Genomic DNA, 18,888 nt, shown 5'->3' with positions numbered 1-18,888 from the left:
TGATGTGTAAGTGGTGTGTAGGGGTGAGTGGGCATTTCTAGAGGCCCTACAGGACAATAATAAAAAATCCTTAACTCTTTTGAAAATACAGATCTTAGTGTCTTATATTCTCATAGGCTAGAAAAGTACTACCTTCCTCTATCTTAAAGGCTTTTTTAATGGTAAAGAATTTGATTTTTCCTATAGGTTCTGCTTCACTAACTTTTTTACAGTTTCAGCAACCATACATGCTAAGAATTAAAAGGAGTGCAGGAGGGGACAGCCCATGGCCTCTATGAAGGAAGAAAAGCTATCTCAGGACACAGCTATATTACATTTCATTTAAAAGGCAGTCTTAAAGAAGGTTGTCTAGTGTGTGAGAACAAGGAACGTCATTTCCAGTTTGAGAACTGGAGAAAACACAGGTAGCTGTAAGGTGTTTAGTTATGTTTCCTTGCAGTTGCTAATCACTGGATTAGCAATTCACTGCTCATTTTGTCAATTAACAATTGACAAAGTGTCAAGTGACACTGCTACATTTCTAGAACAGCACTCTGACATTTTTTTTGTCACATTATTAATTATGGTATTATAGTGTCGTCAGGTAAATACTTCAGTCATCTGCTTCTTGAATAAAATCATGGTATTTTTGCTACTGGAAAGTTGACTGATGTTGTTATTTATAAACAAAAGGTCCATATTTGCTTTTGGATGTTACATCATCAAAACAATGTTCTATGTGGCAAAAGACTTTCTTTCCTTACAAGTACAGTACTTTCAACACCACTTAAAGAAGCGGAGAGAAGTAATTCGGGCTTTTGCACTGAGGATCAATCTATCTTAGGTAGCTAGTTAAGAACAAATGGCTTCATTCCTGACAGATCTCATTTGGTGGATCACCATTATCATGGTTAAGCATCATACAAGAATCCTCAAAATATTAATGGCCAGCTTTAGTCATTATTCAAACTAGGAAAATAAATGGTAAAGAAGAAATAGATTCTGCTCAGAACCAGACAGCAGCATGTTCAGAGAGTATTTTGATGTAATTTATAAATTCATCAGCAACTAAATTAATATCTAAACTGTAAAATAACTGTTGCTTACAAAGTTTATCAGCAAATACCATTTACTTCAATAAATCCCAGAACTGATGTAGTAACACATTTATTGATCACTTTACCAAATAAAAATACAATTTTATACAGTCAGTCAACAGCAGTAACGTACTTTATGAGAAGCTATGCTTTAACAAAATGGTGTTTAAAATATGGATTTCACTATAACTTGTCAAGCCAAGCTTTTACAGTGCTAATCGAAACAACTGCTGCACTTGAACTTTTCCCCTAGAACATCAACAATAATGTTGCAGACAAAGTAGCTTTTCCATTGTTAATGTGGATTTAGAATTTAACAAGACAACTTCAAAAGGTTTAAAACATCCATAACATTGTCATTACTCTAACATTCACACAGATAAAGTGATACATTTAATACTTTCTAGCATTAATAAACAGTGTAAAAATATATTGCATATATATATATATATATAAATTTGTTTCCTTTTCCTGAAAAAACCTAGTACAAACTAGTAGTATATGATCCCCCCTTCAAGTTTCTTTTACTTATTTTAAAGATTGAAGAGTAGTAGTTTCAAATTAACAGAAATAAAGACATAGAAATAGAGAATCACTGTTGTGCTCCTCCATAACCTCTTGTCATGGTTACTAAGCGTATTAACCACTTGGTAATAGTGATTCTATTTTTGCTAACACCAGCTAGAATTTTGGAACTGGCTGCAGTGGGGATAAGATTTTGCCCAGTGTGCTTTGCACTGGATGGTGCCTGGACCCCTTCATCAAGTGGTTAAAAATCTTTGCTTAGGACATGTTTATCTACTACAATTCAGATTTAGAAATGCTATGCTCAAGTTGTTAATTTGCAATAATGAAAAGAAGATTCAGTGTTAAATTACTGAGAAAAAGTAAACTTGTAAGGTTAAATGATCATGTAAAGTTTTTTACCGTGTTGAAAATTTCACAGTGAACACAGTAGCCTAGTACAGCTGCATGTTAATGTTTGCAATGCCTGCAATTAGAAATATTGCAGGTAATTATTAGCACACAGCAGCTTCCTGGTTGATGAAAGACAAATGAAAATAAGAACAAAAACTAGTAAGCTTCACTGAAGGTTTTCATCATAGTGTACAGTGCTCCAAGGAAGACTATGTCAAGACCTATCTACATATCCCAACTGCTGAACGATTAAATTTTAATTAGTGCCCTAGGTAATCAAAGACAAAACAGTTTTGCCTTCACTCTTTATCATCAGGTCCTGACAGTATGCACATCCAGATTTGTGCAAATGAAGAATCAAAACATCTAAATCAAATCAGAAATGGATGTTGGAACAGCATGGACTGATAAGCTAGCAAAGGAATAAAGCATAATGTGGATAAATAAATGATTCACGACTGAATAAAATCAATCTCATTCAAAAATTATACTTCTGTATAAATATATATTTCTCCTCTAATATTTAAATCTGTGAAACATTAACACCTCGCTAAGAACAAACTTCAATATATTTATCCAATGTTGACCATTTCTCTGCTTTACAGAATGTAAAGACAAATTACTTTGTATTATAAGCATTGTCCAAAAAAAATTTCCCTGCTGCAAGAATTTGCCAACGCTGATATATTCTGAACCCAGCACAAAGATTAAAAACAAATACACTTTTTTGCACCCTATAACTTGTTTTTGCCTATGATCTTACCTTTTCATACACTACAGTGCTAACAAAAGTAGTTTGCCAACACAGTTTTATATAGGACGTCAGTTTGTAGGTTAACTGATTTTACACAAAGCCTTTGTAAAGATCTAGAACATATTTAGCTTGACTACTACAGACATACACAGCATTTCAGTTGCATTAATATAACCCTATTTAACAGAGCCCAGGCTGCATTATTTCACATTATTACTTTGTTAAAAAATACCATTTGAGCAAATGCAAGCATACAGAAACTCATCTGATGTAAACTGGAACTTGAAATAATTCACCGCTGTGGGGATTCAGACTCCAATCTTTTTTCCTTATTTTGTTGTTCACCTATAATGTAGCTCATGATCAAAATGCAAGGATGGATGAACCGAGTGTACTTTTTAGGGCCACATTTTTAATTTAGTTGAGTGTAACTTTATTCATGTTTCTGATGTTTTCCGAAAAAAGTGCAAAGTAGTAGAAAAATCTTGCATAAAGATAACTGGAGGTAAGGGCAAATTATCATGAGCATTCTCTTTGAAACCTTTTATCAAAACACACTTTGTACAGTGCCATAAGCTTTACAGTAACTCACAAAAAAGAGACGCTGTGTAACTGTATTTGAAAATTAACTCACTGGCTATTTAGCTGCAATGGAATATGATAGTAGCTTATCATTTTTCCAAGGTTAGTCAGTTGGGTATTTCAATGTCAATTTCTAAATGCAAGGTTTAAAAAGGAAAAAAGAAGTCTCTTCTGTAGTTTTGCCCTCATGTATATCCATGCCCCCAAGTAGTGTCTGTGTGCATTCACATGAATACAAAAGATAACATCTTTTTTAAAAAATTGTTTCAGACTACTGGAACTGCAAATGTCTGTCAAGAATGCTCAGCCTAGAGGCTGGATTCTTCCCCCTTTTATTTATGATCAGGCCTACTCTTGCCAAAGTCTACCTTAAGTGGATGATCAATTAACTTGAATGAAACACGCCAATTCAAATGTTTTCTGACAACAAAGTCAAGAGTTGTATCTTAAACTTGTTTTGAAATCCACCTTCTCCATAGGGTTTTTGAAGCAATATAGCAAAGCTAATACACAGAAAAATGTAAAAAAACCCCCAAATATATTAACAGATATTTCTCCCTGCAAAAATAAATTACCCAGACAATTAATATGTGGAGGTTCTATCTGCAATATTCTTTTACTTCCAGAAGCACTATTCTTAGCTGGGACATCATTCAAAGTATTGATTTTGAGTTTAATGAGGAAGCATGAATGCAACTACAAGCTTCTTAGTAGTTCTAGGATTCTGAAGATTTAAAAAGAACAACCCTGACCATCATTTCCAGCTTATATTAAGTAAGCCAAATGAGCACTCTGGGGTTGCACAAAATGAGTAACTGAATGTTAAATGACATTTTATGGGCAAACACTCCAAATACAGGAGATACACATGCATTAATTTGAGGCACTCCAGACTTTAAGAATTTCACACAAGTTTAAGTACTGTCAATATGCTTCCGGTATTTAACTGTAATAAAGGCCCAAATAAGACTTGAGTCCATAGGCAATGTATGACACTCCTGATTCCTGTTTCCATCTCATTATACTACAGCTTTATACTTACTAATGGATGATGAACAACTGTGTGTTTATACAGTAAGTGTCAACTTGCTTCACAAAGTTGGGGCAAAGGAAAATATAGGGCCCATGCAGAGCATAGTTTTAAATGGTTTCTTAAGAGCACTCAGAGGAAAGCTTGCTTTCACCCTAACTCTCTCTCTCCTACTTCCTTGCCATGGAGAAATTCCTCTTGTCACACTAAATTTATGTTAGAATTGCTGAAGAGTGATTTCTCTCAGAACAGGGTAGATAGGTAAAACCATAAAAGCCTCCTTAGATCACTACCTTCACACTATGAAGGGAGAATGACAATGTCCCCAAGCAGCCAAGCTGAACAGTATTGGCTGCAGGACTAGAGCTTGGCCCTAATAAGATTTAAGTTTTTCATCAACATTTACACAGTTTTTAAGCTGGATCCAAAGAGCATGTGTACACATACACAAACCCACACAAGTCTTGTGCATTACATTACTTAATACCAACTAAGTGACAAGCCACGAACATAATATTCGCACTACAAACAACATACACAAAGGTGTAGTTATTTTGGCACACACGCAAGGCTGACAGTCAGTTAAGAGAACACATACCAGTGCAATGTTACATTTTCTCTATCGTGAAGGTAAAAGGTTTGCTCTTGGCCAGTGCAAACAGAGAATTCTTATTCACGGATGACAGCCATGTGCCCCCAGAATACATGCATCCCTGAAGGCAGGGTTATGTTTTGACTATCATACATGCAGGCACAAATAATTAAATTAATTTCATAACTATGAAAAGCCTTAAGGAAAAAAACCATCAATTACAACTTTCAAGTTTTGGTTTTGGGGGAATATACATGAGGATTTTCTCTACAGATGGTTACAGATGGCTGGGATACCTATCACTTCCACGCCAAACCCATAGTAGTCATTTGCCTTTTTGTTCTGCCTAATTCCAGCTACCATAAAAAATATTAAATGAGGCAATAGAGGGAAAATAGGGATGACTGAAATGGTAATTTGTGAACATTATACATTTGTATAATGCTAAAATTTGTCAGACTTTTTATTTTAATTGTCAGAATTTTTAATTTAGGTAAGGCCAGTAAAATACATACTTCAATTCAAAATACCTTTCACTTCCCTAAATGAAAAGGAGGTAAGAAGTATTATAGGTTTAAAAAAACAGGAGCTAAATTTTGGCTATAGTCTAATATTCAACATTTCCCTTGGGATTCCAAATATTTGATTACAATTAATTACAACTGTTCATATAGGACTCATGAAACTATGTGTGTTTTTTAATGTCTGCTTCTCAGTAATGCCATTGTGATAGCTTTGATAACCACAAAGAACAGGACTATCATTTTTGGTTTTGATATTTCTGTACTAATGGTGGCAAAACTCCCAATGGAACTCTAAACTAAAACTCATGGAGTGACTAAACGGAATTAGTAAGCAAGCACTAATGAGAAAATCCGTTTTGACTGTTGCATATTTTACTTAAAAACTATGTTGTTTTCAGAAAATTATTTGTAATGACTATTCATTTGCCTCAGTAAGGATTTTCATTTCTTGTCCTCAGTCTTGTAAAGGTTTTGATGGTCAGATTAAGCTTCAATAGATATTGTGTATAAGGATTGTGTACTGCCACAGGATCTAAATACAATTTGAGTTTGCCCTTTAAGGCAGTTATTTCTAAAAGCTATCTGAACTTTCTGATCCCATTTCTTTTGGTAGCATCTACTGTAGTAATGAAAGTAAAGATAACTAGGAACAAGAGGGTTTTATAGAAGGTGTCACGTAAGACAGTGCTATGTAGTGGAAGATGCTGAAAATCAGGCTGGAAATTTAGATGGAATGAATTGAGATGCCCCCACAAACGAGAGGACAGTAAACCTTATTAGGCTCCCATGTCCTTACTTCAGACATGACATTTAGTTACAGTCTGCAGCATGGTGCATTGGAAGAGAATATACTCTACAACACTCTTAAGAGCTCAAAATGGGGCACCTCCTCAGCTATCCCTTCCTGTCATCTTTGAGGTAAAAGCTGTACTTACTGTCCTGAGAGTTGAGGGAATAGCAGATGAGTAAGATAATGTACTTTGCCTCATTCCCGAGCAGGCCTGGAACTTATCAGCTAATAATCAACCAAGTATTTAGGCTTTTAATTTCCTACCAATATTAGTGGAATAGTAAGAACTCAAGTAGGTAGTGAACCCCTAATACACAGCTGCATAAGATGCTTTTATTCATAGCCATAATATTTCACACCAAGCATAGAAAAAAAGAGAAAAACCTTTACAAAGTACTATCTTTGCAGCAAAAACTTTCCTTTGTAACTGTCACATTATAAGGACTTCTTTCCATGTACCATTTTGAGGTTTACAACTATCAGACTGCAGAAACAAAGAAGAAAAAAGAAGTGTGTCCCTCAAAATAAAATACTGCTGAAAAAAAAATCTGAACCATCTTCTCAGGTTCTGATCCCAAGCTTACTATGACATTGAAAGAATTTCAAAGTTTGCATCAGGTCCAAATAAAGTGCTTTGGTTCATGGCAGGGATTTTATACTGCACAAGCATGCACAAGCATGCAAAGTAAACTCTGGCAAAAGCTCAGCTCGCTACATTAGCCTTTTATAACTCAATTTCTAGACAGCGTCAGCTTGGACCTGTCTGCACTCTCAACTCCCTTGCATGCCTTTTATCTTATGAGTGTGCTGATCTCTCTCAGTTTGAAGTAACAACTTAAAACCTAATTAATCTTGTAATCTTTCTAACCAATCACTCCTCCTGTATGGAAACATTCTGACATTACAGACACTCTGCATCTGGGTACCTGAGAAAGCCTGTCCTTTGTGTACCTAAAAGCAAACTGTCACCCCATGTGCCAGAGAAGGTGGATAGCTAGCAACAAACACCCAGGTCAACAGTGTGTTCTTGGACTCTGTGGTAGGCTGCACTTCACCCTTTCGTGAGGCTGGGTCCAGAACTTTTCAGTCATCAATGAGTTATTAGTCAAGTCTTGAAGTCAAAAGGAAAAACAGGGACACTGATGTTGCCTGTAACTCAGCTGAAGGATACATCAAGGGTTGTGGGCTCAGCCTTTGTATTCATTAAAAGAACATGACTACCCTTAAGGTGCACAGGCACCAGTGATGAAGAAGATCTTTACATTTAGACAGTTTACTACCATGCCAGTTTACTACCATGCCAGTTTACTACCATGCCAGAATAATTTAGCCACTGTTGGTATCAAGTATCTTATTTTCTGCTTTGGAGTGTGACAGGTCCCCAGTGCAACACAGGAGTGGATAACATTTCACTCTTCAAGAAAACTGGGTAACTCTTGAAAAGAGCTCACAAAGCTGAACACTTTGCATCTTTACGTACATCTTTACATACATCTAAAATCTTCCCAGGTAACCAAAGCCATATGTGGGAAAAGACATTCAAATCTTTACGAAAGCGTGTGCTGTGTTTTGGCAAACTTCCTTCCTGCTTAAAAACAAACATCAAAATAAATTATAAACACACAAAAGGATGTCCAAGTTCACAAGGAGGCCCTTGCCTTTTGTTTGCTATTGTTTTCATTTTAGGCTGATGTATGGGCTCAAAGGATCACTGAGGGCAAAATTGTAGGCTATCACACAACATCAGCAGAATAAAAACAGTTTAAGGGCTGAAAAACAGTGCTCCCTTTCTATTCATTGGACAAATACAGACTGTTCACCTACATGGCACATGACAGCACACACTGCTCACCTACGTTTATGTACTCTGAGTGGGATGCTTATATGGGTGGGGGGAGAGCAATACAGATATTAACCTTTATTCAGAGTTGAACATGAAAATCAGTGCACAAGCCCTTTTTGAAAGAAAGCAAGGCAGAACTGCAAAAAGCTGGTTTTGAGTACTGAACATCCTATCTTTCGTAACTTTAGAGAATCAGAGTAATACATCAAGATACTTGTTCAGCTCCTGCAGAAAATTGGAACAGCCTTTTCTCTCCTTTTCAACCAGTATTTAAAAAAAAAGTTATTTTTACTCCAACTAATTTCTTTTGGCATTCTGGACTCCAGCTAGGTCACATTCAGCTGCCTGTACCTGAAACCTTTGGGACTGGTTCTCCTGGTAACATTGGAAAGCCATTCCCAGCAATACTATTACTCCCAAGTTTGGCTGCAACAGTGAACAGAGAATCAAATCCCTTGGCTTCAGTGAATCTATCATAAAATGTAGCTCAGTTGTAATAGTTTGGGTTTTTTTTTTTGTGGGTAAATTGCATCTAATTACATAGATATTAATTGTAAATGTCCTTACTCAGAGGCGCCGTAAGCTTTCCTTACATATGCTAGAGCTTAAAGGGACTATGTGCCAACATATGGGCAAAATAATGTTCATTTAATAGCAATCTGATCAGCAGTGTTCAGTCATAAACAATATTTTAAAGCATTATTAGCTTAATGCCCCCTTCACTACCAATGTGAGGCAGTGCAAACTTGAAAACACACTGCGAAAATCCTTAACTCGACTTTCTTAGTAATGTCTTGCTCCTCACCTCTCAGGTTAGTACAATAGCTCCATCCAAATCCAGCCAGTCAGAACCATGCTACAGTACACACAAGAACAAGCACAAAGTATAGACAGGAGGAAAGTAAGGGCTGGTATTTTTCAACTCTTTCTGTTGACATAAAATACTTTAGAGCCCACATTGTCCTAGAAATAGCTTTTTTTTCAGTTTTTCCATGAGTCATATATGACAATCAAAGGCTAGAACCTAGTATATCACTACCACTTACTTCCCAATAGTATATTCTTGAATGTTTTAAGAGAAGTGATAGATCCTATGTAAGACATTAAAAAAACCCCATAAAAAAAAACAGTAGTCAAATGAAACTGTGTAAGTAATGGGATATTCTTTAGAAGGACTGCTACAGAAGATCCTCTTTTCAAGAAGTTCCCTTTGACATCATCAGGGCAACTGAACATCTAGGAATGTTTGAGATACTTTGCTTGAACTGACAAAGTGTGGTATAACTGCTCTTGACTTTGGTTTTGTTGTTTGTTGGTTTGGGTTGTTTTTTCCTAAAGCTCAACAAAACGATGTATGTTTTATACCTACATATTTAGTTATTTTTGCCAATATATGCATGAGGAATGTAATGAAGTGGCATTGTGCTGCAAGTAGCTCAGATGTTGAAATCAGTTCCAGTTCCTGAAGACAACTTCTTGACAACATAGTCTCAACATTCACAATAACCAAAACACGTGGGATTCATAACATCATCCTTACAAATATATACTCTATCCCCCTCTGTGTTGTAAACCCTCAGCCTTACTTGTTTCCTTGTACTTTATGATCATATGTGCCTGCATGCTTATAACCAGATACATATCCTGAGTTATCCACCAGATCTTCTCGGCCAGCTCTGCCTTTTCCTTTCCCACTGGCATCAAACCTCTCTTTGTGAGAACCTGTGAATTTTGAAGTATCTGTAAGGCGTGAAACAGTTGGAGATGCAACGGTTTTCTATTGGAAGAAAAAAAGAAACAAAACAACATATCAGAAATCAGCTATTCTTAATACAGATACTTTTACATGCTACCAAGATTTAAATCTTTGCTAATGACAAAGACTGCAAATACCTACCCATTCCCAGCAATAGGATACAAAAGACGTTTGTTTCTTGCCATTACATACAATGACAAATTAATATAGCAGAAAAGGAAACAGCACGAATTATGTCAAAACTTTTCAGAAGAGACTTTCACAGTATGAGATACTTTTGATTAATAATCAAGTTCTAAGCACCAAAGATACGAAGAAGTTGCATCTGGATTTCATATTTTGAACTATGTTCACAATCCATTATGTCAGCATGAAAGCATAAAAGCTTGGCTCCATCAATATAGAAAAAGTATCCCACTACAACTAGAATTCATAGCATCAAAAGACAATTTCATTCTTAACTCTAGGACTCATGAGAGAAGTAACAAACTGGAAGGACTGAAAGTTAGTTCTAATGTTAGCAAATTAGCAGTCTATGAAATGGCACTGAGCAAAGACTCCTTCCACTGAGTCATATCAGGCTCCTCAAAAAATCAGTTTTGTTGTCATTGAGATAAAAATTTTGACGATAGAAACAAACAAACAAAAAATATTTCACATAACAACACAGAAGTATGATAATCTGTATGCTGAGACTAGGAGCAGTTTCTTTGATCCTTAAATTTGTATTTTAAAATCAGGGGAAGAAAAAACACACAAGACTTTTGAACAAAAAAGAACAGAGTGCTAAAATCTGGGCATCTTTTTTATGAGCACCACCTGAGACTATCTGAAAGAAAACGAACACTGGAGCATTCTTTGCTCAAAACAGCATTGCTAAATGACCTTTCGGGACTTCTGTCTTGCAGTCTAAAGAGTACTATTTGCAGAAAAATATACTGAAGAAACAGGTATCAAGACAATGCTTAGGAAGAAGTATTGGTCTAATGTATACAGTATACTTGTTCACATTGACCTGGTAGCACCTTATAACCAGGAAAACTCCAAATGCAAGACAAGGGCAATATATTCAATATGGAGTTTAATTAAACTTAAAACATACTTGCTCTCCTTGTATTTAAAAACCACTACTTTACAGAAAATCTACAGTTTTATCTACATGTGCCTACACTCTCTACCATCACATCCACAGAGAAGTCTCAGAAACTCTAGTTGATTGCCTTTTCCTTTACCAAATTCATTCTCAGGACAGACTGCAATTCTGAGAATTTGCAATGGTAAACTTAATCACTATTTGAAAAAGAAAGACTACAGCTTCTACTCTCCTGTTTCAAAGGTGTGGCATAAAATTTTCCTCAATACACAGACTACAATAAAAACATATAAGAATTTTTGTACTGTAACATATTTAGTAACATACATAGTAAAACTTGTGTGAGTGGATGAAAATGCACATATATTATTAACATGCAAGAAGAAACAGTAAAACAAGGATTTATAGAATGGCTCATGTCAATAATGAAGGATGTTTCCAGAAAACTATTCCCAGTGGTAAACTTGAGAAATGTGGTGTTTATATCAAGACACCTGCATTCTGATAAGACCGTAACACACACGACTTATAAGATGCATCTTTACAACAAGATGACAGCAGTGTGCTGCACAAGCCCTTCCTTTCCCTATTAATCTGTAGGGAAAACAGCAACGTTTCAAACCCACAAAGATAACTGAGGATGGGCAACAGCTTGGCAGGTTAAAAAATATGATCTTTTTGTCCCCCCCCCCAAAAAAAAAAAATTAAGCAAAACCTAAAACCCCAGTACAAGGAATAGCACAAATCCAGAGCAAGAACAACAGTGATACCACATCTGGTGGTCTTTCAGCCCAAGATGGATCAGTAGGCTTCCTGCATCACAGGAGCCATAATATGTAAAATGAACATTAAAGGCAGTAGCTCCAAGGCAAACATTTTTTCTCAAATTGTTTTTTACTGAGTAAGAACCACAGCCTTTTCCTAAGTTGCATGTCAAGTCACTGATGTGGCCCTTCCCACATGTGACAGACTATTACAATATAAATTCTGTTGATTTGCTGTTGGCAAAATTTCTATGAACTGGGAGGCTCGCCTTGTTTCCAACAATACAAAATCCAAGCATTGTTAATTACTTGTACATAACGCTCTCACACCCTGAACTGATATATCTATATAACAGATCAGAGATAAGATGCCACTACAAGGTTATGAAGAACACCACATTTCTCCTTTTTCTTTTCCATCATTCTTATGATGAATGTGTATATATTAAAAAGAAAACACGCTATTCTTTTTAAGCTGTGTGAACATTTTTAAGGTTGTGCTAAGATGTTTTCTTTCAAAAAAGTCTTTGTAAATACAGAGTAGAATATACAACAACTTCATATCCACCCTGGACGACTCAACCAGAAGGAGCTAGTGAGACTATCTATCACAGAATCATAGAGAAATCCTGTGACTCAGCACTACTGAAAAAAGCTTGCTCCATCATCTTTGCACCCTCCCTTCAGGTATTTATATACATGGATGGGATTCACCCTTGAGCCCTCTCTTCTTCAGGTTACACAGACCCAGATCCCTCAGCCTTTCCTTGCAGGAGAGATGCTCCAGTCCCTCCATCCTCTTTATGGTCCTTTTCTGGATTTTCTCCAGTAGCTTATCAGTCTTCTCCTGGGGAGCCTAGAGCTGAAGGCAGGACTTCAGATGAGACTTCACCAGTGCTGAGCAGAGGAGAAGGAACAACCTGTTTGCCTGGCAATACCTCTAATGCAGTTGAGATATCAGTAGCATTCCATACAACAAGAACACCTCTCTGGTTCATGTTCAGCTTGGTGTCCATGAGCACTCCCAGGTCCATTTCAACCAATCTCCTTTCCATCTGCATGGCCCCCTGCACATACTGGTGTGTGTGGCTCTTCCTCACCAATTGCAGGACTGCACTGCTTGCTGAGCTTGCTGAAGTTCCTGTCAGCCCAGATCTCCAGCCTATCAGGTCCCTCTGGATGGCAACCATCCCATCTGGATACTCTATCAGCCACTCCTCCCAGCGCTGTGTCATCAGCCAACTCACTGAGAGTATAACACACCCTATCATGAAGATGATAAATGAAGGCGTTAAACAGGACTTGACTCAGTATGGACCCCAGGGGTACACCACTCTTTTCCAGCTTTTCCAACTAGACTTTGGACTGTTCATCACCACCCTCAGGGCCCAACCATCCAGCCTGTTTTCAATCCACTTCAGTGTCTGCCCATCCAGCCACTACAGCAACAGTTTGAGGGGTTGTGAGACTCTTATAAGAGACCACATCAAGGGCCTCACCGAAGCCCAGGCAGACACTGTACTACTACTCTCTTCTTCCCCTATCTACTCAGGCAGTTATTTAATTGTAGAAGTTTACAAGTTAGTCAAGTACAACTCTCTCTTGGTGATTAGCCATGCTGATTACTCCTGATGACCTTGCCCTTCACGTGCCTGGATATGATTGCTAGGATTAGCTGCACAATTACATTTCAGTGTCTTAATATGAAAAGTTTATCCATAAAGATTCCTCTATGAGCCAATAACTTACTTTTAGTGAACAGCCCTTATGAACTGACTGTGCAACCAACTGTTTTTATCAAAATGTTTTTTTCTGTTTCTAAACAACAAAACCAACCAGGCAGATTAAACTGGATATTGAGCAAAAGACAAAACCAACTGAAAGGGTGGCAGTGAGCTCATTCTTCTCTATAATCCATCTTCTCATTATAAATTGCACAAGGGTATTGGGAGGCAAATAAAAAAAAGTGGGGGGTGGGTGGGGAGAAAGCTGATCATCCTTCTTAAGTGAAGAAAAATGTAGGAAGAAATATAGTGAAGAGCACAAAGGGCTGGATGAGAGTTTCCACATTAGCAAATTACTACTCTCCCTTCTTTTTCACAATGAATCACATACAAATGTTTCTGCCTTGTCATATAGCAATTCTGCTTGAATTGAATTCTGCTATCTAGAGTAAGTTATATAATTTCTTCAGTTACATTATTCTAAAGGCAATAAATTCCTTGGGGCCAACCTCCTCCCTTTTTTTTTTCTGTGAGACCACAGAAGACTTCATTTTCCATCTCTTATTTGCACATACAGTTAACCACAAAGTTTGCATATCACAGAAGGTGCCCATGAACTTCAATTTTTTATTTTTTATTTAAAAAAAACTTTCTTTTAGGAAGAAAGTTTTACTTAGCACAACAGAATCAAATATAGTCATTTAGTGTTCCAAATTGAGTTTATTAATTTCTTATGTGCATTTTTTCTTAGCAATTCAGTACTTTTCCTAGCTCTGTGTAAGTGTCTACAAAGAAGTGCTGCTAAGACAGCAAGGGGCTTGGAGCATGTGACATACATGGAAAAGATGATGGGAATGTGTTTATCAAGACTCAGAATAAAAAAGGGAGAGACAAATCTTACTCCTATCCTCAACAGACTGGTTATATCAGAAACAGAGATAGTTCAGAAGTAAACAATAATGGGCATGATTTGGAACATATGAAATTCCAACTAGACACATGAGAATTTTTCACCACTGTGGTTAGTCAAACCTGGAAAGAGTGGGGGATTCTCCGTCCCGGAGGATTATCAAAACTTAAAATTACTAAGTCACCGAACAATGTAGGTTGGAAAGAACCTTTGAATATGAGTCTTTATCTAGCATAAAGCCCTGCTCACACCAATACTTAAATAGGCTTACACAGAAACTTCTCCAGTCAAGTCCTGAATACCTCCAAAGTTCCATAGCCTCCATGGGCAACTTATTCCAGTGTCTGACCACATTACAGGTAAGTAAACAAAACAAAAGAATCCAACAACTCATCCAAACTCTATATTGCCAATAGTCCAACTTCTATCTGTCTGAAACAGCCGTCAAACCAAAGACAGGAAGTGAAAGCTGTAGTCCTTGAACTCTGGAAACCTTAACAAATGCCATATTCCTGCCTTGACCTTTTTCAAGAAAGACAACACTGCAAATGTACCAGATTTTGCCTGCTACCCCAAGATAACCAAGGAGCAGTTTACAGAGCAAGCAACACAATCCATTTCATTATTTTTGAGAATGTCAATTAGTTACAGAAATGTATTATCAGCCCTTAGGAAAATGAAATTAATTACAGTAAAAAGGAAATTAAGAAGTCAAGAACATGTATTTTGTCTACCATAGTACAGAAGTATCTAGTAGTTTGCTGAGGAAAAATATATCCACTGAAAGCTCTGCAGCTGCATTGGCCTGGCTTGTTTCCAGCAGGAAAACTGCATGGATTTTATGGACTCAAAAGACCCCATAAAATCAACTTTTGTGTCAAAAAGCTAGAAGCATCATATGAAGCTAGTGCCACAGTCATGAAAATAAGGTAACAGTGTGAGACCGGAAGATTTCCCACACTTCCAGGTCTTTTCCCTCCAGAACAAAGTTGAGGCAAAGAAGAGGAAAGACAATTCCATGCTTCCAAGGGAGCATCCCTCATTTGCTGTCAGCACACGTTACCATCCTTTCTATAAAGCTCACACTTCAAAACCCAAGCAAATGCCACAAAAGCTTTGCAGCCGGCACAGTGCAAAGGGCTCCACGAGCAGGGCACTGCAACACCACACTCCTGCAGCTGCACAGGGCTCACTTCTTCAGCACCACAGCCCCTGGCAAGCTTGAGGGAGCTCTGGGCTGGGCGGCTCGGCACGCAGCATGGCACCATTCCCAAAAGCTCTCCAGAACCAATTCCTGGGAAGGAAAAGCACCGGGAAAACCTGTGGGACTTCAGGAATATCACACGTTCAAAACAGACACCGGGTGCCCTTGCTTTCACAATGAACTCTTGGCTCCAACTGAAACAACTTTGCCTCAAGTTATTTTCCACTGCTCACCATCACTGACAAAGATTCCGGTTTGATTTAAAGCTGCCCCACAACTTAGGTAGAAACTTAATGATGCAAAACCCTGCAGTAGGGTTTTCTGGTAGATTTTCTTTCCTGAATTACAAATGTCCACATAGCAAAGAAACAGTCCCTGCCTGCCTGAGGGACTGACTGTGTCTTTTCAGCAATCAGTGCTGGAAGTGCCTGCACTGCCAAAAACAATGGTGACAGGCAGTAGTGAGCTGCTCTTGTTACTCCTCACCAGAAGGATACAACACCTTAACCACGGTACTCCTGGCTACACTGCCAGCTGCAGTCAGCTTTCCTTGCTGAAACTGAATGCTTTCCTACATTTGCTCCTTCAACCACAGAACTTCACTATCTAACAGCACATCTTCCTAGAAAAAAAGTTGCCATGGAGATGTCTTTATCCAATTAAAATGTTCTGGGAGCCTGCAGAATCAGCACTGACATTCAGAGTCTCAGCAAGGTTTTGAAAATCATTGATCTGCTGGCAATATCCACAACCTTTGTAAAATGAGAAACAAAAAATGACTGTAATACGGAAAAAAAATTCAAAGGGAAAGTCTGCCCTTGGGTTTTTGGTTTTTTTTTTGGGGGGGGGGAGGGGGGAAGAGGATTGTACCAGAACTCTCTACCAAAACTGTATTTACTTTGTTTATACATTCATGGGAATACATGCACGTGCATTAGAAGTCTGCAGAAAGTCAGAAACAGAGATCAAGTTACAAAAAAAACCTCGATATCATTCATGTTCCTTCAGTTTAGCGTGTGCACAGATACACCCACACAAAAGAAAACAATAAGCAACTCCATTTCAATAATGCCAGAAAGTAACACCATCTTAATTAATCCTGGTGAGGACTTTCAATGGAGTGGTTCCCACTAACACCACTCAGGTGATACAGCACTGCAAGTCCTAATTCTACATACAGTACCTAAACCTTCTCACTAACTAGGAGTCTAGCCAGAGCTAGAGCAAAAGACATCAAAAAGGTGCCTTATATGTGACATCACTTCCAGCAACAAATTCACATAATCTGTCAAATCTGCCTGATCCAGGTCTAGATCCATCAAGAGAAGACCATGTAACAATCCAGCCTTAAGGGCAGATCAGGTGTTGCCCATTTGGCACCTACAAGAGACTCCTTCCTTTCCTCCTAAGACTAGCCCCTTAACTCCAGTTCTCCAGCATTTCAACAGTCCAAGTCACTACATGGTCCCAATTCACTGGATCTAGCAGCCTGATTAATACGATCTTCCACAAAAACAGTGTGTCAACAGTCCTCTGAGGAGGTGTTTTTCATTCTTGGTGGTGAAGACAAAGCAGAAAGGGAAACATATTGGAATAGTTTGTTTGTTTGTTTTTTTAAGTGAGGGTTTTGCTGAATCCTCCTTCAATTTAATATTACAACCAGTCTTTAATGAGACTCGTTCCAAAGCTAGATGCCGTCAACATAAGCCTTTACATAGATGCTACAATCCCTCTTCCTCATTCTTTCCATGTATATCCTGAAGAGCCTCTATGCATCCAGTGCAGCACTCCAGTCAGAAGAGCTGTGTTAACAAACCTGCACAATCCCAGTGAACCACATCTCTGGAACTAATTTGCCCTGCTTTCCCCATACTATATGCTTTTTTTTTTCTGGGATTGGCAAAACAAGATCTGAGCTCCATACCCATCAACCTCACCCCTAGAGCTCTGCAGTTCCTCATTATATGCTCCAGGTAACTTCCAGAGCTGAACTCTGGGTACCAACAAGGAAGAGGAAGAAGAGGTCCATGTTAGGAGGCTGGACAAATCTTGGCCATATATCTACAACAATCCCAGATCCTGGCACCTACCAAGCAATAAAACTGCTGAGACATCAGGTGAGATCAGAAAATACATGCCTTGATCATCCATAAGAAGAATCTTCAGTAATTTTCTGTGACCGGTACCCATTACTCTTCACTCATGGTACAGCACTGTTGCCAGAATACAGTGTCACCCATTATGGAACAGGGAAGTGTAATAAATAGCACATGAGATATTCATGATGGCAAAATCTTCTGTGACTATTAAACTCCTTTCCAGATTTTCACTAACACAGCGCATGCTAAGGCCTGATAAAACTACAAATCTGTGGCCAGCTCTCATTCAACCAAGGATCCTTAAAAGAACCTGCCTGTTCCCACAGTGCAAGATAGTGCTGGTCAACACTGCGACTCATTTTCCCCTTTTGTGTGAACACTAAATTCCGGCTCAGCTGACTCTGATAGGTCTTGTTGATCCTCACCAGTGCTCAAGATACTATAGGTATTCTGAAATTGAAGAACTGCAGGTGGAACAGATCTGTAACTTTGTTGCCAGAAGCTTGTGGCTTCAGCCTTATCTATCTCAATAGTCTCTGTCTAATTGGTCTCCAGCTGTCACTCCTTCCTCACCTTGTGTAGCTGGGGCTTTCCACAAATACCACATCAGTCTTCATCTTCTCCCGCCATCTGGAATCTCAAGACCTTGACCACAGCATATCTTCCACAAGAGTGGCTACCATCGCCCTGACCTCCGGGAAGACACAGGAGCTCTCTGAACCATGCAATGTGGATGCTCTATTAGGACTTCTTCCTAATAGAGACAAGGACTCTGATGTGCTAATGGCAGTTCTGCAGACTTCTTCTACATCTTAATGGATGTCTATGTGCTGGACAGCAGCAGCAGATGCATGTCCAGACCATGCTCTGCAGCTTTTTCAGACTACCTCTGTATAATCTTCAAGCAGAGCTACACAGCCTTAAGTGGAATTATTAGGCCTCTTTGCATTTCTGCTGCAACAACTCTTTGGTCTCATTTACCACACTCTGTGGGCTGCCTTGCTCTTGCACTAACAGATACATTTTGATGAAAATATGATCTTGTCCACATCAGCATCTTCCTGAGCATCCATCATCCAGCTTTTAAAGTGCTGTTGCTGCTGTACTGCCCTGCCACCCACACTCCTCTCATCATGAATCTGACTGGACTGAGTCCTGAAAAACCTGATCTGGCTTTAAGTTAGCGCTCTTGTAAGTAGAATGTTTCAATGAGATCATTCCTAGATTCC

At 38.3% G+C, this 18,888-nt stretch overlaps 1 protein-coding gene across 4 annotated transcripts in view; it reads right to left on the bottom strand.

Moving 5' to 3' along the window:
• Nucleotides 1–18,888, bottom strand: part of TPPP (tubulin polymerization promoting protein) — an 89,373-nt gene that overhangs the window by 19,470 nt on the left and 51,015 nt on the right. For 3 of the 4 annotated variants that reach the window (XM_066190076.1, XM_066190056.1, XM_066190066.1), the window contains exon 4: nucleotides 1,131–9,886. In XM_066190076.1, the coding sequence (XP_066046173.1) occupies nucleotides 9,692–9,886 (195 nt within the window). In that variant the 3' untranslated portion in view covers nucleotides 1,131–9,691. Of the gene's footprint in view, nucleotides 1–1,130; nucleotides 9,887–18,888 lie in introns of those variants that run through there. The other variant, XM_066190084.1, reaches the window with a different exon arrangement.

The sequence above is a fragment of the Chamaea fasciata genome, unplaced genomic scaffold, assembly GCF_029207755.1.
Source record: "Chamaea fasciata isolate MVZ Bird 193981 ecotype frontalis unplaced genomic scaffold, bChaFas1.0.hap1 SCAF_1, whole genome shotgun sequence".
Lineage (NCBI taxonomy): Eukaryota > Metazoa > Chordata > Aves > Passeriformes > Sylviidae > Chamaea > Chamaea fasciata.
The sequence above is the reverse complement of the archived record's forward strand: the minus strand, read 5'-3'. Positions and strand labels throughout refer to the sequence as shown.